Genomic DNA, 27,057 nt, shown 5'->3' with positions numbered 1-27,057 from the left:
GCTCTTAGCGGTTCCGGGAGCAGGTGGATTCACTTCCGGCACCGGGCAGTGGTACCATGGTAAGAAAGCGACTGGTGGGGAGCGAGGGAGGTGACGTGCTTTGGGGGTCCGGGGCACGCCTGGGGCAAGTATGCAGACGCCAGGGGTTCTCATTCGGAGAATGTGCCAGAGGGACATCCGCGTGGGTTTTAATTTTCTGCTTCCCGCCTTACTTTGCCCTCCGGTCACGTGGACCAACAGCTGGCAATAACTAAAACTCACTGAGCACTCGGAGTGCATTAAGTGCGTTTTGAAGTCTTTCAAACCATCATCACATTCAGTATATTCTGGATCCCCGTTTTTAAAGATGAAGAAACTGAGGCCCAGAGAGGCGGAGTAATTTGCCCAAGGATCCACAGCTGGTGACTGTAGCAGTCGGGATTGGAACCCAGATCTGACTCCACCGACCAAAATATCTTTCACTGCACTATTCGAGGTGTGAAACTGCGCCTCATGAAGCCCTAGCGCAGCGGGTTGATTCCTCCATCCCTCCCTCCTCCTTCGTTCAACCCCTTCTCAGTCTAGGCCAAGAAATAGCGTTTCATTTCAGACCCCAAGAAGACGCTTTAATCTAACCGAGAATTGGGAAGTTATTGTGATGACTATCTCCCGGGTTTGTTCCCCACTAGGACACTGATGGCGTTTCCTGCCTGAGGAAATGTCACACAGGCTATGGATTATTCAGTGGCAGCGTAGAGCTGTCCTTTCGCAGGATAACTGTTGAATGAATGAAGGTTGTGCCTCCTTTCCCATATTTACTTGAACTACCTGGAGGAAGGAGGACCACTTTTAAAAATCAGACTCTGCCCCGCCGACTGGCTGTGGGTCTTTGGGTACATTGCTTGCCTTCTCTGGGCTTAGTTTCCTCCATGATAAAGTAGAAGTGGTGGTTCCTGTGGTGCACAGCTTTCCTGAAGATCTGTGAGGTAAAGCAACAGAGGAGCCTGATGGGTTGCAGTCCATGGGGTCGCAGAGAGTCAGACACGACTTAGCAACGAACAACAGCAAACAAAGCCACTGGCTTTACCTTTCTTTTCATGTCTGGCAGTAATGCCGATCTCACAGGACTGGCCTCTGTGTGAGGGGCTTTGCACCTGTCCCTTGAGTGATCCGCATGGTTGAGTTCCCTGAGAGAAATGGTCTCCCTGTCTCCCTTCCAGGCTGCCGTCCTCCGAGCTGTGGCGCGGTCGCCAGGGCCAGCCGCCTGGGGCCGGCCCCTCCACCGGCTGTGCTGCTGCGGTGGGCAGGATCCCAGGAGGTGGGTGGGAAGCGGGCCGCCCCACTCCAAGGAGAAGCCACTGGGCCCAGAGACGGAGAAGTTCCAGATGGTGTACCGGTTCGACGCCATCAAGGCCTTCGGGTACCTGTCTCGGCTGAAGGTGGCACAGACGGCCCTGACGGTGGCCGCCCTGCCACCAGGCCTCTACTGCTACTCCCAGGGCCTCATGCCCTTCAGCTCCTTGTGCCTGGCGGGCGGGGTCGCCGGCTTTGCCCTGGCCATGTTGTGCTGGATGAGCCATTTCTTCCGGAGGCTGGTGGGCATCCTGTATGTGAACGAGGCGGGCACCGTACTGCGGGTGGCCCACCTGACCTTCTGGGGCCGGCGACAGGACACCTACTGCCCCGTGGCCGACGTGATCCCCATGACGGAGAGCCCGGATCGGCCCCAGGAGCTGTTCATGCGGATCCAGCAGTACAGTGGGAAACAGACCTTCTACCTCACCCTGCGCTACGGGCGCGTCCTGGACCAAGAGCGGTTCACGCAGGTGTTCGGGGTGCTGGAGGCGCTCAAGTGAATGGCCTGGAGCCCAAGTGGATGCCGGGAGCTCAGGTGGATGCCGGGAGGCCCCGGTAGGAAGGCAGAGAGTGTGGGCGGGGCTGAAGGACTGGGTTGGGCTGCCTGGAAACTTATGTCTGTGAGAAAACTCACAAGGTAGGCGTTAGTAGCCGGGTTTAGGAAAGAGGCCCCGAGTGCAGATTCTTCACTGGACTTGCGTGTGGCATTGAGATAATGGCCAGAAGTTTCTGATAGGTTCTCGGAGAAAGCAATGACAGGTTTGCTCAAACCATCCTCTGCTGTGAAATCGGACAGGTATGGGGGACTTGTGTTCGACTTGTGTTCTGTTAGTTCTCAAAGCCAGGTTATGAAGTCTCTCAGAACCTTAGTTTTCACGTCTGTAAAGTGGGAAAAAAATCCTCCTGGTCTCCTGGGATGGTTGGATGTCACTGCTGATGCAGAGCTGGTGGCTCGTTGAAGGGGTCCCAGGCAACGGGGAGGGATTTCGCTCTCCCGGTGCTGCGCCTCCTGGTACACCCAGCGGCCGGAGGGGTTGATCATTTAGAATAGCCACAAGGGAAAAACCTTGTTAACTGTGCGAGATGCTGGATGTTAACTTACTGTAATTTTACTATATATATATATAAATCATTATATTGTATATGTTAAATAATACAATGCTATATGCCAATTAGATCTCAAAATTAGAAAAAAATGGGGAGTATACCTTACAAATACATAAAAACAAAAGGCCCAGATTATTTGATTCTTTTAAATACTTTTTATGCAAAAAAAGAAAATGAGTAATTGCAAAATATTCCACTGAGTGGATGTAGCTGGTCCTTTTAAATGATTTCCATTTTCCATTGTTGTAAAGAATGTGATAAAGATCAAATATTTGGAGAGGTTTCCTTCCTCTGTGTAGACTGAAAAATGGCATTTTGAGAAAGATGACTTTATCATCAAGATAACATGAAACACTTTTTTTTTTTTTTGCCTGTGTGTGCTCAGTCGAGTCCCACTCTTTGTGACCCCATGGGCTGTAACCCACTAGGCTCCTCTGTCCATGGCATTTTCCAGGCAAGAATACTGGAGTGGGTTGCCATTTCCTCCTCCAGGGGATCTTCCTGACCCAGGGATCAAACCTGGGTCTCCTGCATTAGTAGGTAGATTCTTAACCACTGCACCAAGTTAGATCTTCTTAATCTACTGCATTTCACAGAAGCAAGTAAAGCATATAATTCAAGATGGTTTGGGGCTTCCCTGGTGCCCCAGTGGTGGAGTTCGCCTGCCAGGGCAGAAGATTCAGGCTCGATTTGATTCCTGGTCCAGGAAGATCGCACGTGCTGCATAGCCTCTGGGCCCATGCGCCACAGCTGCTGAGCCTGTGCTCTGGAGCCTGGGAACCACATCTACCAAAGCCCACATGTCCTGGAGCACCTGCTCTGCAATAAGGGAAACCACTGCAGTGAGAAGCGCAGCTGGAGAGTAACCCCCACTCTGCAACAAGAGAAAAGCCTGTACAGCATTGAAGACTCAGCACAACTAGAAAAAAAAAAGATAATAAACAAACAAACACAGTTTGTTACCGAAGGCTTCCAAGTCAGCCAGTCATCCCAGACCTCTAATGCTGGGTGTAAGGCATCGTATGTAGTTCAGAAAACGAGGGGATTTGGGGCCTTTGTGGGGCCGACAGTGTCAGTGGGGAGGAGGCCGGGTGCTAAGTGTATGTGTGTTAGAGACAGGGAAATGTGCAAGGCAAGAGAAGAGTAGGGTGGTCCAAAGCAGAACAACAGCAGGGGGTGAGTTGGGGAGCAGGGTTCAGATGGCCTGGGGCCCGGACCTTGAAGGGCACCCCAGGTGTGAGGAGGAGGTGGGCTGCGGGAGCAGCAAGACTGTCCTGCCTTGGACAGGAGCAGGATGGACACCCTTGCTCAGGGAGGACCCTGATTTGGATCCACATCACTGTGGGGAAGCTTTGCTGGTCAGAGAAAAAGAGAACTCTGAAAGCTTGGGAGCACTTCGGAACAAGAGGAAGCGGCTTTAATTTGTATTTGTCTTTAGTTAATGATGCAAGCGATAGGACTAGGCTTATCGTGGGTTTGTTGTTTCCTCTGTTAATTTTCTCCGTAGATATCTACATAGAAGTCTCTCCTTTAACAGTTTCTTCCTCTGTGTTAATTTCTGCCAGTCAGAGGCTATGGTCTGCGTGGGTGGGGCTGTGATTGTGTGTCTCAGATGTTTGGGAATGCTGTCCAGCCCTCCCCTCATCCCCATTGTCAGCCACGGTGTGTCTGTGGGTTCCCTAGGTAGAGGGGCTGTGTGTGCAGTGGAAGGCATGACCCAGAGTCTGGTGGTGGGCCTGGAGGGTCCCAGAGGGCTTCAGACCCACTCAGAAGTGCCAGCTCTTCGGGGTAAATGGCATGTGGTTCCATTGACAGACTGTTTTATACCGACTTTAAAACAGCCAGAACCTGACTGCTCTCACCTCCGCCAGCCCCGCCACCCTGATCCACGCTGCTCTTGTGGCCTCTAGATTATTGCAGCTTGCTGCTTCCGTCCTTACCCTGCTAGAGCCTGTTCTCACAGCAGCCAAAGTGATCCTTTGAAAAAAGAGGATTGCATCACTTCTATAGAAGTTGAAATTCTTACTGTGGTCTATAGGTCCTGCCTGGAGCATGGCCTGGACTCTTCCCCCAGCTTCCTTGCCTCATCCATAGCTCTGTGCCAGTCACTTCACTTGGCTGTATTTCCCTTGCTCCTCTTCCAATAGTCAAGCACCCTCCAGCCTCAGGGCCTTTGTAATGACACAGTTCCTCTGCCTGGAAGCTTTTCTCCCCAGATATCTTCTACATAGAAGTCTCTCCTTTTCCAGTTTCTTTCTCTGACTTAACCCTCAAGAAGTTATAGTGTGGAGACTTCCCTGGTGGTCCAGTGGTTAAGACTTTGCCATCCAATGCAAGGGGCATGGGTTTGATCCCTGGTTCGGGAACTAAGATCCCACAAGCCTTGCAGCCAAAAAGCCAAAACAAGCAAAAAACAGAAGCAATATTGCAACAAATTCAATAAAGACAAAAAATGGTCCACATCAAAAAAAGACTTTAAAAAAAGTTTATGGTGAGGATTCAGTTATACAGAAGACTTGATTATATAGTTGGAGCCTGGCTCTACCCTTCCCTCACCTGCTCATCAGATGCCTTCAACGCCTGTGAGCCTGTTTTCCCAAGGCTGTGCTATTTGATAGTCTGTTCCTATAAAATGTCTTAAGGATTAATGGTTTGACCTTGACTTATTAGGGGCTTCCCTGGTGGCTCAGAGGTTAAAGCATCTGCCTGGAATGTGGGAGACCGGGTTTAATCCCTGGGTTGGGAAGATCCCCTGGAGAAGGAAATGGCAACCCACTCCAGTACTCTTGCCTGGAGAAACCCATGGAGGGAGGAGCCTGGTAGGCTACAGTCCATGGGGTTGCAAAGAGTCGGACACGACTGAGTGACTTTACTTTCACTTTCACTTTTGACTTACTACAACCCAAAATGAACTCAAATAAGCCTATTAGGATACTTGTAAGCACTTCCCTGGTCAAGCTTGAGGCTAATTCTGCAATGCACCCAGGCTGGGAATTTCTGAAATAGATGGTCAGGATGGGAAGCACCAGAATAACGTGTCTCTGTGGATTTTGTTTCCCTCAGCCATTTTTTCCCCCCCTAAAGGTTCTCAATCTGGGCTCCACGTGTAGAATCACCTGGAGACCTATAAAAAAAACACCATTGCCGAGTATTCTTGCCTGGAAAGTCCTCTGAACAGAGGAGCCTGGTGGGTTACAGTTCATAAGGTCGCAAAGAGCCGGACATGACTGAGCAGACCCGCAGGCCCAGGCCCATGCCCAGCTTCCTTAGGTGATGGTGATTTCCATCGTCATCTAGGTTGACAGTCACAGCCCAGAAGTGTCAGTGCAGTGGGAGATGAGAGCCTAGATTCTCACCAGTTTTGGCGGGAAGAGCCAACTCTACCCACTCCAGTATTCTTGGGCTTTCCTTGTGGCTCAGCTGGTAAAGAATCTGCCTGCAATGCTGGAGACCTGGGTTCGATCCCTGGGTTGGTCCAATCTCTGGAGAAGGGAAGGCTACCCACTCCAGTATTCTGGCCTGGAGAATTCCATGGACTGTATAGTCGCAAAGAGTTGGACACGACTGAGCAGCTTTCACTTCAGTCCGCTTCCAGGATGTGTGGTTTGCTCGCACAGTACCAGCAGAGGGCGCACAGAGCAAATGCATCATTCCACCCCTTCATTCCTGCTGCACCCCCCTCTCCCCGCAGTCCCCCACGATCCCGGGTCACCCTGTGGCAACAGAAATGGGTTAGGGCCTCTGCAGTGCACCAGCAGGGCAGCACCCAGGAGCTGTCCCCATGCCCCAGATTAGCAACAACAAAACCAACAGGAAATGGGGTGACCTGTAGCATGTGTTTTCACATGGTAGTTGCTATGGACTGAGTGTTTGTGTCCCCTCCTAAAATTCGTATGTAGAAACGCCCCCGCAGCCGTGTGATGCTGTTTGGAGGTGGGGCCTCTGGGAGGTGATTCTTGTTAGATGAAGTCATGAGGGTGGGGCCCTCATTATGGAATCAGTGCCATGTGAGGACAAGTAGGAAGAGACCCTCACCAAGGACCCAGCCATGAACTTCCAGCCTCCAGACTCGTGAGAAATAAATGTTGGCTGTTTATGCTGCCCTGTCTATGGTATTCTTTTTTTTTTTTTAATTTTTTTTTGTTAGTATTTATTTTTTAAAGTTATTTTATTATTCTTATTATTATATTTTTTGGCTGTGCTGTGTGGCATGTGAGATCTTAGGATCTTAGTTCCCCAACCAGAGATGGAACCCATGCCCCTTGCATTAGAAGCCAGAGTCTTAACCACTGGACCCCCAGGGAAGTCCCTGCCTATGGTATCCTGTTTGAGCAGCCTGAGCTAAGACAGGGGGTCCTGCAGACTGCGGTGAGTCAGCTGCAGCCAGGGGCATTCACAGTGTGCAGAGCTGGGAACTGTTGTCTTTACTATGCCAAAGCCTTTGACTGTGTGGATCACAAGAAACTGTGGAAAATTCTGAAAGAGATGGGAATACCAGACCACCTGATCTGCCTCTTGAGAAATCTATAAGCAGGTCAGGAAGCAACAGATAGAACTGGACATGGAACAACAAACTGGTTCCAAATAGGAAAAGGAGTACGTCAGGGCTGTATATTGTCACCCTGTTTATTTAACTTATATGCAGAGTACATTATGAGAAACGCTGGACTGGAAGAAACACAAGCTGGAATCAAGATTGCTGAGAGAAATATCAATAACCTCAGATATGCAGATGACACCACCCTGTGGCAGAAAGTGAAGAGGAACTAAAAAGCCTCTTGATGAAGGTGAAAGTGGAGAGTGAAAAAGTTGGCTTAAAGCTCAACATTCAGAAAACTAAGATCATGGCATCTGATCCCATCACTTCATGGGAAATAGATGGGGAAACAGTGGAAACAGTGTCCGACTTTATTTTTCTGGGCTCCAAAATCACTGCAGATGGTGACTGCAGCCATGAAATTAAAAGGCGCTTACTCCTTGGAAGGAAAGTTATGACCAACCTAGGTAGCATATTCAAAAGCAGAGACATCACTTTGCCAACAAAGGTTCGTCTAGTCAAGGCTATGGTTTTTCCAGTGGTCATGTATGGATGTGAGAGTTGGACTGTGAAGAAGGCTGAGCGCCAAAGAATTGATGCTTTTGAAGTGTGGTGTTGGAGAAGACTCTTGAGAGTCCCTTGGACTGCAAGGAGATCAGCCCTGGGCTTTCTTTGGAAGGAATGATGCTAAAGCTGAAACTCCAGTACTTTGGCCACTTCATGTGAAGAGTTGACTCATTGGAAAAGACTCTGATGCTGGGAGGGATTGGGGGCAAGAGGAGAAGGGGACGACAGAGGATGAGATGGCTGGATGGCATCACTGACTCAATGGACGTGAGTCTCAGTGAACTCCGGGAGTCGGTGATGGACAGGGAGGCCTGGCGTGCTGCAATTCATGGGGTTGCAAAGAGTCGGACACGACTGAGCGACTGATCTAATCTGATCTGATCTGATGCATGTGTGTGTGCTAAGTCGCTTTCAGTTGTGTCCAACTCTTTGTGACCCTATGGGCCATAGCCCACAAGGCTCCTTTGTCCATGAAGATTCTCCAGGCAAGAACACTGGAGTGTGTTGCTATGCCCTCCTCCAGGGGATCTTCCCCGCCCAGGGATCAAATCCAAGTCTCTTATATTTCCTGCATTGGCAGGTGGGTTCTTTACCACTAGCTCCACCTCGGAAGCCCTGTCCTTCCTCTCTTGGTTATCGAAACTGAGCCTTACCTTGTTATAGGCCCAGGTAGTCCACCCCCATCCCATCATAAACAGGCACATTTAATGCAATCCCCAAAACAGATCTGATGGGCTTAGCTGCTTGCAGGGGGCCAGCCTGGGGCAAGTTACCCAAATAACTAGGAGCTTGCCCTAGGCTGCTTTAAGAATTCAGGACTCATGAGTCCTGAATGGAAAGCCACAGGGTCCTTTTGAAACCTGGGCAGAATCCCAACTTTTATGGCCTTGTTTTGACTGTGCAGCATTCATTCAACTGTAAATTCTTGCCTGATGAGGGTTAATCAGGCAGGGCCAATACCATCTGGCCGTGTCTGTACCAACCCTAGAGACAAAGCATCCATTTTACTGATTAACTGTTGTAAGCTACCCTGGGATCTGGTGGGACTTGTCTCCTTGTTGGGAAGTAGATTTTATATTTAGAGCTATGTGTGAACTCCATGCTTGGAGATCAAGTGGCCGAAGGAACCAGCATGTATTCAGCACCTGTTACTTGTCAGGCGATGATTATGTGCTTTTCTTGAATCCCCCAGCAACGGCTGGAGTTGGAGAGCCGGAAGTTGCACGAGTATGGAAAGCACCATGTTTGGAAGCAAGACTTCTAGCTGGTTGGAACCCCAGCCCTGTCACTCCCGGGCTGTGAGTTTGGGCCAGTCATTTAATCGCTCTCTGTGCTTTGGTTTCTTCCTTTGTGAATTGATGACACTCAAAGCACCCACCGAAGGTGGTTGAAGGGACTGACTTCCTACACAAAAAGCACTTAAAATAGCGCTTGGTCCAGGAAAGCCCTCAATAAGTGTCAGCTGCATTACCATGATCCGTCTCACTCTGCGGGTGATGCTCAGAGAAGTGAAGGCACTTGCTCAAGGTTGCCCAGCTAGAAAGCAGCTGATCATTCTCCTGCCTTGTCCTGCCTACTCCTGGGGGCATGCGGGAAGAAGGACAGAAAAATGGAAACAGTAACTGTTTTTAACAGAAGTCCTGGCACCTTCCACCTACCTGCCTTAGGGATATACATTCAGGAGCTTACACTAATGCTGGCCAGTTCAAGTCCACTTTCTTAGGCCAGTGGCCAGAATGGCAGAGAGAAGTGTCCTGAGTGGTCGCTCCTCAATCAACCCCATGCTGATGGAATGTGTGCATGCACACCCCCCGCCCCCCACCATGTCTCAAATCCCCGCTTCTAGGCTGCATGATGCTGGGCAGGGTCTCCAACCTATCTGAGCATCAGGCTTCTCAGTTTACAAACAGGCTGCCACATGCATAGGCGTGTTGTGACAATTACAAAGCCCCGGCAGAATATGGGCTCCCCTGGTAGCTCAGATGGTACCTCAGAATCTGCCTGCTATGCAGGAGACCTGGGTTCCATCCCTGGGTAGGGAAGATCCCCTGGAGAAGGGAATGGCAACCCACTCCAGTATTCTTGCCTGGAGAATCCCATAGACAGAGGAGCCTGGAGGTCTATAGTCCATGGGGTCGCAGAGTCAGAAATGACTGAGCAACTCACACTTTCACTTTCACCAGAATATTCTCACAGGTAGCAGATGCTCAAACAAATGATAAATATTATCATTACCTGTGATTATTCTTAAAAGCACATTTAATGGTAGATATTACTTTCCAAGTGCAATTATTTCATAGATGTGTTGGGTGTCCCAGCCAGAAGGAACACTGAAAATCCTGTGATCCAAACCATACATTTTCCACGTGAGAAAAATAAGGGCTGTGTAGGGTTACGGAGCCAGCTGGGCACAGAAGCGAGTCAGGAGCCCACGACCCCTGCCTGGTTCCAGGTCAGGACACCAGGAGGACAGGAGAGGCAGACTTTTTTTTTTTATCTCTCTTTCTCCCCGCCCCGCCCCTGCCCCCCCCCCCCTTGCCCCCAGGTGCTGACTCAGCATCTCTTCCCCGCTTTCCCATGCTGCAACCTGCCTGTGGGCTGATGCCAGCTGGTCCTCAACTTAACCACCTCAAGCGGTGGCAGAAAGAATGTGGTTGAATTGGTTTGGGGTGGGGCACAAGCATTAGGAGTTTTACAAAGCTCTTTAGGCCGACTCCAAAGTGTGTCCAGTGTTGGGATTTCCCAGTGGCTAAGACTCCACACTGCCAAGGCAGGGGGCCTGGGTTCGATCTCTGGTCAGGGAACTAGATCCCACATGGCACAAGTTAAAAAAAAAGATCTCACATGGTGCAACGGAGACCCGGTGCAGCCAAATAAATTAAAAAACATTAAAAATGAAGCAACACAAGGTACCTAGTGTGGACTGTCAGTGTCCTGGGCTCTGTGGGTTCTGTGCTCGGCCTCTCCCATTACTGGGAGAGATCCCATTGGATCTCCCAATCCAGCCCATTACTGCTGTCCTGGTCGGGCCACCCAGTCATTTCAAGGCCACAGATTCCCACCTGGTGGTCCAGGCGCTCTGATGTTCACAGTGGGCACTCGGGACATTCTTTCGAGAATGCACATTGATTACCCCCTTACCCCAGCCCTTCGGTGACTCCATCACTGTGTGGCAGGCCCAGCCTGGCTCAGAAGGCCCTCTGGATCCGTGCCCTGCCTTCTTCTTTGGCCTGGTCTCCAGGCTCTTCCCGTCTCCCCTTCTTTGTGATACAGTCATGCTGAACGCCACAGACCTGCCTGCCTCACCCAGCCTTCAGCTGGCTGTTCTCTTGGTCTGGAATGCCTTCTACCCCTCCTCTGAGTCATTGGAGCCGTTCTCACTCAACCGTGAGGTTGAAATTCAGGGGCCTAACTTCCACCATGCCTCGGGCCTGTCTTTTTTTTTTCACAAACAGCATCCTCCTGTATCCTGGTCCTTAGACAGGCCCATGGCAGGTGAGCCGAGGACCACACCTTGTCCACCCCCGACACGTGGTATACCTTAGATGAACTCTGATGAACTGAATGGCCTCAGCAGGCTTCTTAAGCCCAAGGCAGACTTAATGCAGGCACAGAATTACCCCAAGACATCCTGAAGAGTTATGATTAAGCACTTTTATCATACGTGCTTAATAAGAACTTGTCAAATGAGTCCTTACCAAAACCATTTCTAACCAAAAAGACCACTTATACGCAGATGTTTCCATTATAAACATTTTGTTTTTAATTTAAGAATACTGATGAACACAGGAAACAGATTGAATTCATGGAATTGGGCATAGGGTCATCCGTTACATCGTGACGCGTTAATTTCTTTATCATTTATTGGCACTGTCAACAGAATACTGTAAACAAGATCATTTTGTATGCGGGTAAGTCGGCGAGGTTCCCTAGCTATGGTTTTCTACCATGAGTTGATATATAGATAGATATAGACACGTATAGATATATAGACAGATGAATGTTGTACACAACTTTGCATGGTTACTGAGTGTCAGTAAAAATTGTAAAAAAAAAACAAACACCCATTTATAATAAAAGTGAGGATGTGCTAAGATTTGCTATTACTGGACCTCGTTTTTCTGTAAAAGGGATGAGATTTCCTAGCGACATGTACTAAACTCCATGGCACTACTGTGGGATGGATTCATTTCCAGACCATAGGTCAAAAAAACTCTTCTGCACCTGTTTTCTACTCTCCCTGTGTTCCACTAACCTCTGACAAGTTTCTTGAACACTGCTGAGAATCTTTACCTTGAAGTTCTTCCAGCTAGACCCCCCACCTCCAAAAGAGGATGTCTCAGAAACTCACTCAGCCCTGAGTCAATGAGAACTGGCTGATAAATGGCTTAAAAAGTTTTCTAAGAAGTAACTTCCCTTGGTAAGGAGTGAATAAGTCTGGTTGTGACTCTCCAGATTTAAAAAAAAAAAAAAAAGATTTCATTTATCTGTCCATGCCCTATGGGGAGAGAACAAAATATTGGAGCCAGTCTCTCCACCAAAGAGAGCCATGTTTCTGCTTGGGCACTGGCTTAAAAACCTTTTGGACTCCAGGAACCTCACAGTTTGTTTGGATCCGATGCTGTTTCTCCAGAGAAAGCATATGTGAAGTATGGTTTGGTTTGCATTTTGCTTGTTTGTTAAATAAGGCCTTGAATCTTGGGATATTGCCTGTGGAATCTGGATCCCCTGTGAAAGGTGTGAGGCTGTGAACGGACGTGTCTTTGCATATGCTGTTCCCTTTCTGCAACACTTCCTTGCCTTGTCTGCTAGGTGAACTCTTACGCATCCTGCAAAACCCTGCTTAAATGTCACTTTCTCCTTGGACCCTCCTCTGACCCTTAGGTGGATCATGTCACACCCTCTGATTTCCTGATGTCCCCACACATACTGCTGTTATGGCACTTGCCATTCTGCATTGATTGTTGGTTTAAGAGTCTGTCGTTCCCAATGGGAGGGTGAGTCCCTTGAGAGCAGGGACTAGGTTTTGTTTCACCTTTGGATTTCTAGTGCTTAGCACTGGGCCTGGGACAGAGCAGGTTTTAATGCAAGTTTCATGAATGAATGACTGGATAAATAAATGAATCTACAAGTGAGTGAAAGTTGTAGAGAGAGGGAACTCCACTTAGCTGGCAGTGCGCATGTCCTCGGACACAGCAGAGCCCCTTAAAAGCAACAGATTAGCACTGAGTGCAGGATGTGGGGTGAACCAGTATTCACGGATCTGTCCGTGTTCTTGTTAAACATGTGAGTTTGCCTTTCACTCTCGGCAAACATAGGTTGATGACCAAATCTGCTGAACAGTGGAAGCGGGAAGAAAAAAACCAAAGCACTTTGAGATCTTTGGATGATTAGTTATTAAAAGAGAAAAGTGCTGAATTGAGATTCTTGATCTGCCCGGCTCCCCAAAACAGTCAACCAAGGCATGGGGAGACCCCAATGGCTTCCTTTTGGACAGACTTCCTTCATCTACCCACTAAACCACACCTCACTGCTCTAGGATGACCTGCTGCTCTGTTTTAGAAGCAACTGAAGTCAAATCAGTTGCAAATTGTCTCATCTCCAGGAGAGACCCCCCTGAACCTCAGCCATCGTCCAGTGAAGCGTCCTCTAAGCATCACCTGCCTGGTCCTCTCACACTCACGCGTGGCGGGAAAATCTCACTCAGAGCAATAACGACAAGGAAATCGCCGTGCCCTGACAGGCTGCATTTTCCTGCCTGGAGCTCTGTGCGTTTAATGCGTGATGCCTCCCGCAAGAAGAAACCTGGTCCTGTAACCAAGTCCCTCTGACGGAGCGGAAAACGTTCCTGGGGCGCTGCTCACTTGTGGAGCAGAGGTGGATGAGCAGAAGCTAGAGAAAGGGTTTCCCCCCGACCAGGGGTCCAAAGTCAGACCCCAGAAGCTGGGAGGACAGGAAGGGGGGGGTGGTCTCTGCTGTCCCCGGCCTGGGCTGACACTCCCGGGAGTGTGTCCCAGGGTGATGGGCTACAGCTTTCCTTCCCAGGAGGGAGGTCTGGGCTGACGCCTAACAGGAGGGAGGGGACTTGGGGAATGAGAGTGGTGACTAAGACTGGTTGGTGATGCCGCCCAGAGATTCTCCCAGGATGAAACCCCATCAAGGAGAGAATTCACAGTTTGGAGAGAAATCCCCAGATGCATCGGGGGAGTGGCTAGAAGACCCCCTTCCCACAGCCCAAAGCTCAGTCTCATGTCCCTGCCATCCTGCCTTCCCATGCTCTGTCCTGCCCATCACTGCACTGCCCATGGGACATGCTCAGAGGGGGATGAGGGGGACGTGAGTCTGTTTGCATAGGACAGGGGAGGGAGAACCAGCATCCTCCCCTCTCTGAATGTGTCCCTTGAGTGGAACGGAACCCAGGAGCCCCAGCCGCCAGCCCCAGCAGCAGGTGTCATTCCCTTGACTGGCTTCAAAAGGTATTGGGGGGGTTCCTGGTGGGCAGTTATGTGGCCAGGACCCCCAGGGACCATCCTAAGACTAAGTCCAGGGCTCAAGCAGAATCTCTGAGCTGAAAATCAATGTGCGCCACCGGCTCCGCGGAGACGGAGACCCCAACCAGCCCCTCCCTGCCCCCAAGCCACCAGAGACATCCCCTCCTTTACAAGTAACCGTTCAGTTTATGCCTTCACCTCTGAAACTTTGAGTGAAAACATGAATTAGGCGAACTAATCAATTGGACAACGGTTGAGGTCAGGCCGTCCTCAGAGCGTGGAGGAGAGGGCTTCTTTACTTGAAGTCAGCTAGGATGTCACTAAAGATGTTGAGGAACAGGTGGGCGTGGTGATCTCGGAAGACCAGAGTGGGACGGAAGCGGATGGACTTGTCGCCGCAGCCCCCCAGCATCAGGCCTGGAAGGAGAGGCAAGGGGTGGGTGGGTTAGGGGCTCGGGCTCAGAGTCACCTGCTGGGGGTCCCCTGGGGGCACGGTCACACAGGGGTGCTACCATCCATCTGGACTGTTTCATCCTTCCGCTAGCCACCCATCCAGCCTTCTCACTGTCTCCCATCACCCAGCTCACCCACCTTCTCTCTTTCCTCCCTCCCTTCCAACTGCAAATGCCAGCTCTGTTGCCCCAAACTAGCCCTGCTGATGGAGAAACCCTGAGACCAGGTCCCTGCCTTCTAGGAACTCACGGTGCGGCAGGGAGAGAAAATAAGTAAAGAACTAAATTATAGCACTTCCTGGTGGTCCAGTGGTTAAGAATCGGCCTGCCGGTGCAGGGGACACGGGTTTGACCCCTGGTCCAGGAAGATCCCACATGCCACGGAGCAGCTAAGCCTGTGTGCCACACGTGCTCTACAGCCCGTGCTCCGCCACGAGAGAAGCCACCACAGTGAGAAGCCTGCACACCACGCGGCTAGAGAGTAGTCCCTGCTCCCTGCAACTAGAGAAAGCCTGAGTGCAGCCAAAAGTAACTGAATAAATACAATTATGAAAAAAAGTAAGTCACAAAAGTGTGGGCAGGTCAGCAGCATGTCCAAGAGATGGAATCTGCTTATTATTATTATTTTTTAGCATACGGGATCTTAGTTCCCCAATCAGGGAGGGAACCTGTGGCCTCAGCAGTGAAAGTGCTGAGTCTTAACCACTGGAGGCCAGGGAGTTCCTGGAATTTATTTTTAAAATCTATTTATTTATGGCCTACGGGAATCTTAGTTTCTCGGACCAGGGTTTGAACTCGTGTCCCATGTAGTGGAAGCGCAGAGTCTTAACCACTGGACCACCAGGGAATTCCTGGAATCTGCTTATTTTATTTTAAAAATCTATTTATTTATGGCCTGCGGGAATCTTAGTGTCCTGGACCAGGGACAGAACCCATGCCCCCTGCAGGGGAAGCGCAGAGTCTTAACCACTGGACCATCAGGGAGTCCCCAGAATGTGCTTATTTTAAAGGGTGACTTCACCTTTGACTAGATTGGGGTCCTTGCCTGGGTTGCACAGAGTCTCTGAAATTTGTTTTTTTTTTTTTCCCATTCTCAAGAGGAGATGAATTACCCTGCCCTTCAGGGTTGCTGCTGGGATCCTCTAAGATGGTCCATGTGAAAGACACTGGCTTAGACACCCAGCAGGCACTCTGATCTCCCCCACTTAAAACTTCCAGGGCTCCCATAGCTCTCAGGAGAAAGTCTGGAATCTTGAACCTTACCCACCTGAACCTGATTCGCCCGCCGCCGCCTCTGTCCCTTGTCACACTCTAAGCCCCGTCTCACCCAGCTAAAGGAACACCTCCCTCCCTCTGCCCAAAATGCTCCTTCTCACCTTCTTCACCTGGCCAACCGGTATTCATCCAGCAAAATGCTGCTTCCTCCAGGAAGCCTCCCCTGATCTCCTGGACATTTTCCCTAGCTATTTGCTCTCTAGCTCCTTTTCTTCCATCCTAGGACTTAAAACTGTAATAGGTTGTTTCTGAAATATTCTCTTTGATGTCACCCCTTCCTGCTAGACTGAAAACTCCTTGAAGGAAGTTTTCCTGATCCTTTCCAGCATAGGCACCGCTTACCTCGGGGAATATTGCCACATGAATCAACATACAAATAAAGCTCCCTGGTGACTTTCTCTTCTTTTGAGAAAGGAGATTCAGACTATTTTTAGTCCTGTGAGGGTTCACCTCTGTGCCCCAGTGGGCCCCCCACCAGGAACTGTGGTCACTGCCCCCGCCTCCCCGCCCCCCGCTGCCCAGCTGCCTTACCTTTGTTTCTGGCTATTGAAATGAGTTTATTCCGCACGGATTCGTCTGGAGTGTCGAAGGAGCAGAAGGTGCCTCGCCCTCTGACTCTGCTGATGAGCTGGGGGAACCGGGCCTGCAGTTGGGAGACAAGACCGGCATCAGTGCAAAGGAAGGCAAGACTTCTCTGGTGGTCCAGGGGTTAAGAATCCGCCTGCCAATGCAGGGGATGTGGGCTCCATCCCTGGTCCGGGAAGATCCCACGGCCTGTGGGGCAGCTAAGCCCCGTGCACCACAATGACTGAGGCCCGCATCCCAGAGCCCGTGCTCTGCGGCAAGAGAAGCCACCGCAACAAGAAGCCTGCACGCCGCAACTAGAGGTTAGCCCCTGCTCACTGCAACTAGAGAAAGCCCAGGCAGCAACGAAGACCCGGTGCAGTAAAAAAGAAAAGAGCCAAGGCAGCCATCAGTCCACGTGGACCTCATGGCCACTGGGCTCAGGGCAGGGACAGCCTCAGAACAACAGGATCCCTGCAGAGCCCGGCCTGCCCTGACACGTCCACACTCCGGCACCGACAACTGCAATTGGGGCCCAGCTGTCCCCCCAGGGGACACAGAAGTGTCTGACATTTCCCCTGCCACCCTGGCAACGGGGGAGGGAACGGGCAGCAGGAGGGAAGGTCCTTCTGCTCCCATCCTTCCCAGAGGCTTTTTCTAGCACCTGCTCCCACCCAGCCTCAGTCTAAATGCAAATCCAGTCCAAGAAAAGAAAAAGAAATCCCCCTTCAAGCTACACGCAGCACAGTTGGAGGGGCTCAGCTGTCTCAGCAGCCACACTTAACCCCTTCAGCGTCTACAATCAGGCAGACCTGGGTTTAAAGCTTCCCATTCCCATCCAGAAAATGAGAATCATATTCTTCTAACTTCAACTTGTCCTGGCTTAGGGGTGCCAGAAAAAAATACAGGACACCCAGATAAATTTCAGATAAGCAAGTTCTTTTCTAACTTTTATTTATTTATTTTTGGCTGTGTTGGGTCTTCCTTGCTGTGTGAGCTTTTCTCTAGTTTCGGTGCGTGGAAGGCTACTCTTTACTCGTGGCGTGTGGCTTTCTCATTGTGGTGGCCTCTCTTGCTGCGGAGTACTGTAGGGAATATGCTATGCACAGGCCTGTACTATAATTAACAGAGCTTCTTTGAAAAATAAGAATGACTTTCTCATCACCCCCAGGCAAAGCGCTAGGAGCAGTAAAAAGTACATCGTGGAAAAACATCTTGAAAACAAGATGGTGAAGTACTGATGTGACTGATGGAAAACCATTAGTGACTGTTCCCAGAGCCTTGAGGGAGTTGCTGAGAAAGGGTGTCACTAGCCGAAGGGCTAAATAAAGTCATGGAAGGCCTGAAGGTTTGACACTGAAGACTGTGCATTGTATATCTTTATCCTCGATCTGAGATTGTAAAGAACAGATATCTCTAGAGCACATATCAGGAAAGGAAAAAGGAAAGTGAAGTCGCTCAGCTGTGTCTGACTCTTTGCGACCCCATGGACTGTAGCCTACCAGGCTCCTCCGTCCATGGGATTTTCCAGGCGAGGGTACTAGAGTGGGTTGCCATTTCCTTCATTGGAAGGACTGATGCTGAAGCTGAAACTCCGATACTTTGGCCACCTGATGCAAAGAACTGACTCATTGGAAAAGACCCTGATGTTGGGAAAGATTGAAGGCAGGAGGAGAAGGGGATGACAGAAGATGAGATGGCTGGATGGCATCACCAACTTGATGGACATGAGTTTGAGCAAGCTCTGGGAGTTGGTGATGGGCAGGGAAGCCTGGTGTGCTGCAGTCCATGAGGTCACAAAGAGTCGGACATGACTGAGCAACTGAACTAACTCTTGTTGCGGAACATGGGCTGCAGGCAGGGAGGCTTCAGCAGTTGCGGTTCCAGGGCTCTAGAGCACAGGCTCAGTAGCTGTGGCGCGTGGGCCTAGTTGCTCCGACATGTGGGATCTTCTCAGATCAGGGATGGGACCTGAGTCTCCTGAATTGGCAGGTGGATTTTTTACCACTGACTCACCAAGGAAGCCCCAGACAAGCAACTTCTAATTTTTCAGTGTAAGTATGTCCGAAACATTGCATGGGATATATTTGTGCTAAAAAAAAAAAAATTAACTCCCATCTTTTAAACTTAACTGAGAGTCTTGTATTGTAATTTGCTAACTCTCACATCCCTATCCGGGGAGGAGGAAGTTGGTCCCTGAAACTCCTGCCTCTTCCCTGTGATGGGAACCAAGTCTAGTACCTGCCTTTCTCCCCTGGGCTTTGGACTTGTGAAATTTAAATATAACTGGGGGATCCTCCATTTATTTTCCCTTGAAATGCAGTAATCCTATTCTGAGGATTAAATGAGATAATGCACTTAACACAATGCTTGGCACAGAGCAAATTTTTAGTTGATGGAAAAATAATTTTAAACAGAGCAAAGTTTCAATTGATGGAAAAACAATTTAAAAGGATGATGTCTTTGATCATGTCAAAGAGGTGAACACTGGCAAAGAACATGGACTTTGAAGGCCACCAAAATCAGGTTCAAACCCCAGTGGAAGTCCTCCTGGTGGTCCAGAGGCCACCAAGACTCTATACTTCCAATGCCGGGGGCCTGGGTTCCACCCCTGGTCGAGGAACTAGATCCTACATGCTGCAACTAAAGATCCTGTGTGCTGCAATTTAGAGCTGGTGCAGCCAAAGAAATAAGTACATTTTAAAAATAAAGGAAAAGAAGCACAGTAGAAGCTGTGTAACTTTGGACAAGTTAATAGCTCTCTGCCCCTCATTTCCTCATCTGTAAAATGGGGATAACAGTGGTGTCTCCATCACTAGCGTGACTACTGGACTTAAACAGGAATGCACGAGGCCCCTTGTGAGAGGACTTGGGGGGAGCAGGCTCTCAATCAGTGGACGCTGTTCTCACTACCGTCCCTCCTCCCTTCAACGTCAACAGCGCTGTCAGCGTCACCGTCACCAGCAGCGGTTCTGCTGAGCTCACCAGGGACTGGATGCTTCAAGCTCCTGGAGGAAGGAAGGGCTTTCTGTCCAGCCATCTGGGGAGGGTCAGCTCTCCTCCTGGAGACACTGTGGTTCCTCCCAGCCACATCCCCCACCCCCAAATCTAGGAGAGTGTGTCCTGCAGGGAATAGATATAACAAAGGCAAATAACTATAACAGAGAGCTCTACTGTCCACTGAGGGGCCACATGTGGCTGTTGAAATGTGACTTCAAATTGGGGTGTGCCCTAAGTGACTGAGGGCAGGAGGAGAAGCGGGCAACAGAGAATGAGATGGCTGGATGGCATCACCGACTCAGTGGACTTGAGTTTGAGCAAACTCTGGGAGATAGCGAAGGACAGGGAAGCCTGCTGTGCTGCAGTCCATGGGGTTGCAAAGAGTAGGACATGACTTTGTGACCGAACAACTGCTACTGCTGCTGCTAAGTCACTTCAGTCGTGCCCAGCTCTGTGCGACCCCATAGATGGCAGCCCACCAGGCTCCCCCGTCCCTGGGAGTCTCCAGGCAAGAACACTGGAGTGGGTCGCCATTTCCTTCTCCAATGCATGAAAGTGAAAAGTGAAAGTGAAGTCGCTCAGTCGTGTCCGACTCTTAGCGACCCCATGGACTGCAGCCTACCAGGCTCTTCTGTCCATGGGATTTTCCAGGCAAGAGTGCTGGAGTGGGGTGCCTTTGCCTTCTCCGACCGAACAACAACCAAGTGTAAAATACGTACTGGGTTTCAAAGACTTATGAGAAGAAGAATGTGAAATATCACGTTATTTTCTATATTGATGGCATGTTGAAATAATAATATTTTGGATATGACGGGTCAAGTAAAATATATTATTCAAATTAACTTCACTTCCTTCTTTTTAACTTTTAGTGTGGCTACTAGGACCTTTGAAATTATGTGTATAGCTTGCAATCTTGATTGTAAGCAAAACTGATGCTTTTGAACTGTGGTGCTTGAGAAGACTCTTGAGAGTCCCTTGGACTGCAAGGAGATCAAACCAGTCCTAAAGAAAATCAATCCTGAATATTCACTGGAAGGACTGATGCTGAAGCTGAAACTCGAATACTTTGGCCACCTGATGCGAAGAACTGACTCATTGGAAAAGACCCTGATGCTGGCAAAGATTGAAGGCGGGAGGAGAAGGGGATGACAGAGGATGAGATGGTTGGATGGCATCACCGACTCAATGGACATGAGTTTGAGCAAGATCCAGGAGATGGTGAAGGACAGGGAAGCCTGGTGTGCTGCAGTCCATGGGGTCGCAAAGAGTCGGACACAACTGAACAACGACAAGAGCTTGCAATCTGTCCCCCTGGAGAGCACTGCTACGGAGTGATCAGGGTGTAGAAGATGGTCCAGGGGAGGGAACAGGCGGCACACGGGTGGGAAGAAGAGAGGAGTGTTGGGGAGGTTTCTCAAAGGAGGGATGTCTGAACTCAGAGGAGGATGTTTGAACTCTCAGAGGAGCATCAGGAACCGGGAACAAGATTGGAAATGAGGGGTAGGAAGGCGCTCCCTACAGAAATGGTGCAGCCCATTCAGAATCACTGGGGCAGTGGTGCGATGCCACCCTGAAGGGCTCAGCTGTTGCCCCAGGGGCCGTTGGGAGCCATGGGTGGGGTCTTGGAAGGTTGGGGTGGGGCTGGGGTGGTGGAGTACCTGGAGGTCAAGCAGTCCTGTGAGCAGGACCTTCCCAGCATGGGCTGCGTTGTTCAGCAGGTCCTCTCGCTTGATGACGTTGATGACCTCGGCCAGCAGCAGGTTCTTGGATGGGTCTCCCAGCCACGTGTTGAAGATCCGGTAAGGCTGGAATCAGAATCAGATATCACGGGTATCAGAAAGGTTCCAGACGTAGCCTCAGACTCACTTCTCCCCATTTAAGAGGAGAGAGATCAACTCAGCAAGCAGCTGCTAAGGGCTGGGAGGATAACACATGGTCTCAACAAATTGTTTCCATCACAGCAATCTTGTAGGTCTTAAACACGTGTGTGCTAAAGTTGCTTCAGTCATGTTCGACTCTTTGTGACCCTATGGACTGTAGCCTTTCAGGAGTCTCTGTCCACCGGATTCTCCAGGCTAGAATACTGGGGTGGGTTGCCCTCCTCCAGGGGATCTTCCCCACCCAGGGATCGAGTCTGCGTCTCCTGTACTGCAGGCGATTCTTTACAGCTGAGCCACTGGGGAAGCCCTGTGGGTCTTCTAGTTACTCCTATTAGGGACACCAACTCATCCATGCCCTGGAAAATCCCTCAGTCCTGGGGAAACTGAGACAGTTGGCTCCTCATCACCACAATCCTTATTTTCACAAAGGATGAGCTGGGGTTCCAGGTGAAGTGATTTGTTTGTGAACATACAACACTTTGGTGGAGTCAGGAGTGGACCGATGGCAGCCTGGCCCTTAAAGGCCGCTCCTTTACTCCTCTTTCAGGCGTCAACGCAGCCCAGCTGAAACACACTGCCCAGCCCCTCTTGCAGTTAAGAGTGGCCATGTGAGCAGATCTTAGGCAAAAGCGGGAGAAACAGAAACGTTGTGGGATTTCTGGGAAAGCTGCTTAAGGACGAGAAGTGGGCCACTCTGTCCTTGCCTCCTTGTTCCTTCCTACTGCCTAAAATTGAAATTTGAGGGCTGGAGCCCAAGTAGCCATTTTGGATCATGAGGTGACCTTGAGGGTAGAAGCTATATGAAGGTATGATGGAAGGAGGGACCCTGGGCCCTGAGAGAGAGAGAGAAAGAGAGAATCTGTATGTACATATGGCATTGCAGTAAAGTGGTTAAGAGCATGAGCTCTGGGTTTATATCTTGACTTTGTCACTTAACCGGCTGTGTGACCTTAAACAACTTACTTAACGTCTCTGTGCCTGATTCCTCATTAGCAAAATGGGAGAGAAAAATAACATTTACTTGGTTAGATGTTGTAAGGATTAAAAGTACAAGCAGAGTATTTAGAACTGGGTCAGAGACAAAGGCGCTGTTCACGGCAGCAGCTATTGACAATATTTTTGCTTGTGCACAGAGAGAAAAATCAGAAGCCTGAAGATCGACTGCTATAAAGTCAACCCTGCAGAGAGAGCTGGGGTGACTGTAACCATTGCCTTTAAATTAGGTTGAGAAGAAATAAGGCTTCAGAAACTTCTGTGAGACATTTAGGTATTTACCAAGTGCCTTGTTGGTGAGAAAGAAGCAATTAAGAGAAAGCAACGCCCCCTGCCCTGGAAAGCAGAGGTGGGGACAGGCAGGCGGGGTCCCCACTCACAGCGTTGGGCCGCAACTCCTCCTTGTGGAAGAAGCCCCCGGTCATCATCTTCTTGCTGAAGGTCATCACGTCCGCCGGGTCATCCAAGCCCCAGTGCTCGTGGGCCCAGAACTTGCCGGTGCAGCCTCCTCCAGTCTGAACCTCGTCCACCAAGAAGGCACAGCCATGCTGGCGCAGGCGGGGTGAGGGAGACATGAACACCGCGCGCACCTCGCCCACCTCGGGCCCCCCCACCTCGGACCTCGGATCCCCGAATCCAGCCCAAGAGCCACTGCTTTCTGAACCTCACACCCGGCCCGTGTTCTCAGGCTGTGCAAAACCAAATGAAGGCTTAGGAGGGCAGTTCCTGCAGGGCTGTGTCTGCGCGTGGCCTCCCACTGCCCAACTGGAACAAAATCGGAACATCAAAGGCTCCTTGATCCACTGGCTTTGGTTCCTGAGCAGGCCAACGTGCTCAGAAGGAGGCGTGCCCCGATGGTAAGGCACTCCGTTTCCCAAACTTCAGGTGCCATGTTTGCCAGCTCTGCTCAGCACCCGGACTATTGTTATTATTGGTCTTAATTTTGGCCACACCATGCTATAGGCAGGATCTTAGTTCCCAGAGCAGGGATCGAATCCCTGCCCCTTCAGTGGTATCGCAGAGTCCTAACCAGTAGACCACAAGGGACGTCCACCTGGACTATTATTTACTTAGCATCTGTGTTTAAATAAATTTTTATCACCTTTATCTGTAAACTGACTGCTTGGATGGACCAAGACACATTAAAATAGATATGCAGGCATGCTAAATGCTTCAGTCGTGTCCGACTCTTTGCAATCCTGTGGACTGTAGCCCGCCAGAATCCTCTGTTCATGGGATTCTCCAGGCAAGAATACTGAAGCGGGTTGTCATTCCCTTCTCCAGGGGATCTTCCCAATCCAGAGATCAAACCCACATCTCTTATGTCTCCTGCATTGGCAGGCAGGTTCTTTACCGCTAGCGTCATCTGAAAGTGAAAGTCGCTTAGTTGTGTCCGACTCTTTGAGACCCCATGGACTACACAATCCATGAAATTCTCCAGGCCAGAATACTAGAGTGGGTAGCCTTTCCCTTCTCCAGGGGATCTTCCCAACCCAGGGATTAAACCCAGGTCTCCTGCATTGCAGGCGGGTTCTTTACCAGCTGAGCCACAGAGGAAGCCCACAGGGTCATCTGGGAAACCCCAAATAGACATGATATTAAAGTTTGTTCATTTGGTTTCTGTGGAGAGTGAACCACAATGGGCTGAAAGATGAGGTGGGATCCCAAGAAAGAAAAGGGACGAGGGGGCTGAGGCTTTCCCTGGGACCTTCTCTTGTTTGAGAGTGTCGCTAAGATGGAACCTGCCTGCAAAGCGGGAGACCCGGGTTTGATCTCTGGGTTGGGAAGATCCTCTGGAGAAGGAAATGGCAACCCACTCCAGTATTCTTGCCTGGAGAATCCCATGGACAGAGGCGCCTGGCGGGCTACTGCCCATGGGGTCGCAAGAATTGCACACGACTTAGCAACTAAACCACCACCACCACCTAAGGTGGCAGGTTGGAGGCTGACTTTGGAAGAAGATTTTAGGGAAGAATTCCCTGTCCTGCCGTCAACCCCAAGTTTTCTATCCACGAGGCCCACAGGTGGCCTCTGAAACATCTGGAAGTTTACAAGGAGTCCAGGCTCACCCTTTGCCCTGGAAAACCAACTAACTGGCCCCGGGCACTGACCTTCCTGGAGATGTCTCTCAACTTCCGGAAGAAGTCGTCCGACGCGTGGTTGTCTCCGCCCTCAGACTGGATGGGCTCCACAATGATGCCGGCCACCGTCCTCTTCTTCTTCCGGTATTTCACGATCAGGTCCTCCACCTGGATTCCAAAGGGGGCCGGGACAAGGGCTCGTGGGGGCTCTTGGGCAGCCCCCGAGGAGGATGGGCATGGGGGTGCTGTGGACCCCTGGAAGTTATGCTGACGATGTCATGGTGTCTTATCATTAGAATATACAGTGGAGAAAAGACAGTTTCTCTTTAGCAAGTGGTGCTGGGAAACCTGGACAGCTGCATGGCAGTCAGTGACATTAGAACACACCCTCATGCCACACACAAAGTAAACTCAAAATGGCTTAAAGACGTAGATATAGACACAACACCACAAAACTCCTAGGACAGAACATAGGCAAAACATTCCCTGGTATAAATTTTAGCAACCTTTTCTTAGGTCAGTCTCCCAGGCAATAGAAATAAAAGCAAAAATAAACGGGACCTAATCAAATGTATAAGCTTTTGCATAGTGAAAGAAACCGTAAGCAAAACAAAAAGACAACCAATGAACTGGGAGAAAATGCTTGCAAATGATGCAACAGACAAGGGCTCAATTTCTAAAATATACAAACAGCTCATATAACTCAGTAACAAAAAACCAAATGACCCAATCAAAAAATGGTCAGGAGGCCTAAATAGACATTCCTCCAAAGAAGGCATACAGATGGCCAACAGGCACATAAAAAGATGCTCAACATCACTAATTATTAGAGAAATGCAAGTCAAAAGTACAGTAACTTACAACCTCACACCAGTCAGAATGGCCGCCATCAAAAGTGTACAAATAATAGATGCTGGAGAGGATGTGGAGAAATGGGCACCCTTCTACATTAAAATCATTAAAAAAACATTGAAGCATAGTTAATCTACAGTGTTGTGTTAGTTGCTGGTATAAAGCAAACTAAGTTACACACACACAAACACACACATATTCTTTTTCAGATTCTCCTTCCCTATAGCTCATTAAAAGATGCTTACTCCTTGGAAGGAAAGTTATGACCAACCTAGATAGCATATTCAAAAGCAGAGACATTACTTTGCCAACAAAGGTTCGTCTAGTCAAGGCTATGGTTTTTCCAGTGGTCATGTATGGATGTGAGTTGGACTGTGAAGAAGGCTGAGCACCAAAGAATTGATGCTTTTGAACTGTGGTGTTGGAGAAGACTCTTGAGAGTCCCTTGGACTGCAAGGAGATCCACCCAGTCCATTCTGAAGGAGATCAGCCCTGGGATTTCTTTGGAAGGAATGATGCTAAAGCTGAAACTCCAGTACTTTGGCCACCTCAGGCGAAGAGTTGACTCACTGGAAAAGACTCTGATGCTGGGAGGGATTGGGGGCAAGAGGAAAAGGGGACGCCAGAGGATGAGATGGCTGGATGGTATCACTGACTCGATGGACGTGAGTCTGAGTGAACTCCGGGAGTTTGTGACGAACAGGGAGGCCTGGCGTGCTGTGATTCATGGGGTCGCAAAGAGTCGGACATGACTGAGTGACTGATCTGATCTCTGATAGCTCATTACAAGAAAAAAAAGTTTTTAACTGTTAACAGTGATGGAGTAGTAAGAAAAGCATCTGATTTTCCCCAAGTGGTTATATTTCTTGGAGTCTTGTTCTAAAACAGGCATCATCTTATAAATAATTAAGGAATAGTAATTGTGATACTTCATTAATAATTTAATAATTATACTTAATCTAAAAAACCCAAACCACATACCCAGATAGAGTAACAAGTGCAATCTTTCTCTGTTATGCAGAATTAAAGGAAAATCATCTATGTGAATGATGTAATTTTGGTCTCTGCCTCACCAATGGCCCCACGGAAGTGGTCAGATGCTTTTTTTGCTTTGAGTGTCATTTGCAATTTGTCATTGCATGGCTGTTTTTCCATTTATTTGTCCAGTGCTGTGTTTCTGACTAGTCTGCACTTTCTGATAGGATGCAGAAGAGACACATGTCTATCCAGCACTTGGAATGCAGCTGGTCCAAACTGAGATGTACTTTACGTCTAAAACACACCCAGCAGTTTGAAGGTTCAACACAAAAAAAGCATATAAAAATATCTCATCAATAATTTAAAAATATTAATGACGTGTTGACACAGTAATATTTTGGGATACACTGGGTTCAATAAAATGTTATTAAAATTATTCTCCCAGGTCTTTTTACCTTTTAAAAATATGACTAGGAAGGCTGTGGGGACTTGTGGCTGGCCTTATTTTGCTTGGACTCCATCATCTTGCTTCTTTTATTTACCACTAAATAGCCAGGTGGGTCAGCGGTAAAGAATTTGCCTGCAATGCAGGGGATGTGGGTTCGATCCCTGGATTGGGAAGATCCCCTGAAGCAGGAAATGACAACACACCCCAATATTTTTGTCTGGGAGATCTCATGGACAGAGGAGCCAGGAGGCTACAGTCCATAGGGTTGAAAAAGAGTCGGATACAACTTAGTGACTAGACCACGACAACAACGAAATACCTAGCACCTAGTTCACACCTAGTACGCGAAACCTATTAATTCAAAAGAAAGATGTGGGTAAGAGGGAAACCAGCCTGATCTGAGCTCAAATCCAAATCTGAACAGGGATGAACAGTGATAGCCACTCCCCACCTGCCCCCTCAAACAACACAATCCTTTCAACATCTTACATGGAACC

At 49.4% G+C, this 27,057-nt stretch overlaps 2 protein-coding genes across 10 annotated transcripts in view; one reads left to right on the top strand and one right to left on the bottom strand.

The window, feature by feature from the left end:
- On the top strand, positions 1–6,550 carry TMEM186 (transmembrane protein 186). Its single transcript, XM_061401098.1, has 2 exons — positions 1–59; positions 1,200–6,550. Exons 1-2 carry the CDS (start codon positions 57–59, stop codon positions 1,833–1,835), a joined length of 639 nt encoding a protein of 212 aa, XP_061257082.1. The 5' UTR covers positions 1–56; the 3' UTR covers positions 1,836–6,550.
- The window catches only part of ABAT (4-aminobutyrate aminotransferase), a 239,842-nt gene that overhangs the window by 139,471 nt on the left and 73,314 nt on the right, over positions 1–27,057 (bottom strand). For 4 of the 9 annotated variants that reach the window (XM_061401086.1, XM_061401088.1, XM_061401087.1 and 1 more), the window contains 5 exons: positions 24,313–24,450; positions 22,582–22,749; positions 20,987–21,133; positions 16,296–16,407; positions 14,480–14,990 (listed from right to left, as the gene is read on the bottom strand). In XM_061401086.1, coding sequence (XP_061257070.1) covers positions 14,803–14,990; positions 16,296–16,407; positions 20,987–21,133; positions 22,582–22,749; positions 24,313–24,450 — 753 coding nt within the window. In that variant the 3' untranslated portion in view covers positions 14,480–14,802. Of the gene's footprint in view, positions 1–11,285; positions 14,991–16,295; positions 16,408–20,986; positions 21,134–22,581; positions 22,750–24,312; positions 24,451–27,057 lie in introns of those variants that run through there. The other 5 variants (XM_061401091.1, XM_061401092.1, XM_061401093.1 and 2 more) reach the window with 3 other exon arrangements.

The sequence above is a fragment of the Bos javanicus genome, chromosome 25 (assembly GCF_032452875.1).
Source record: "Bos javanicus breed banteng chromosome 25, ARS-OSU_banteng_1.0, whole genome shotgun sequence".
NCBI classification, from domain to species: domain Eukaryota; kingdom Metazoa; phylum Chordata; class Mammalia; order Artiodactyla; family Bovidae; genus Bos; species Bos javanicus.
Note: the sequence above shows the minus strand (reverse complement) of the source record. Positions and strands in the feature narration are given on the sequence as shown.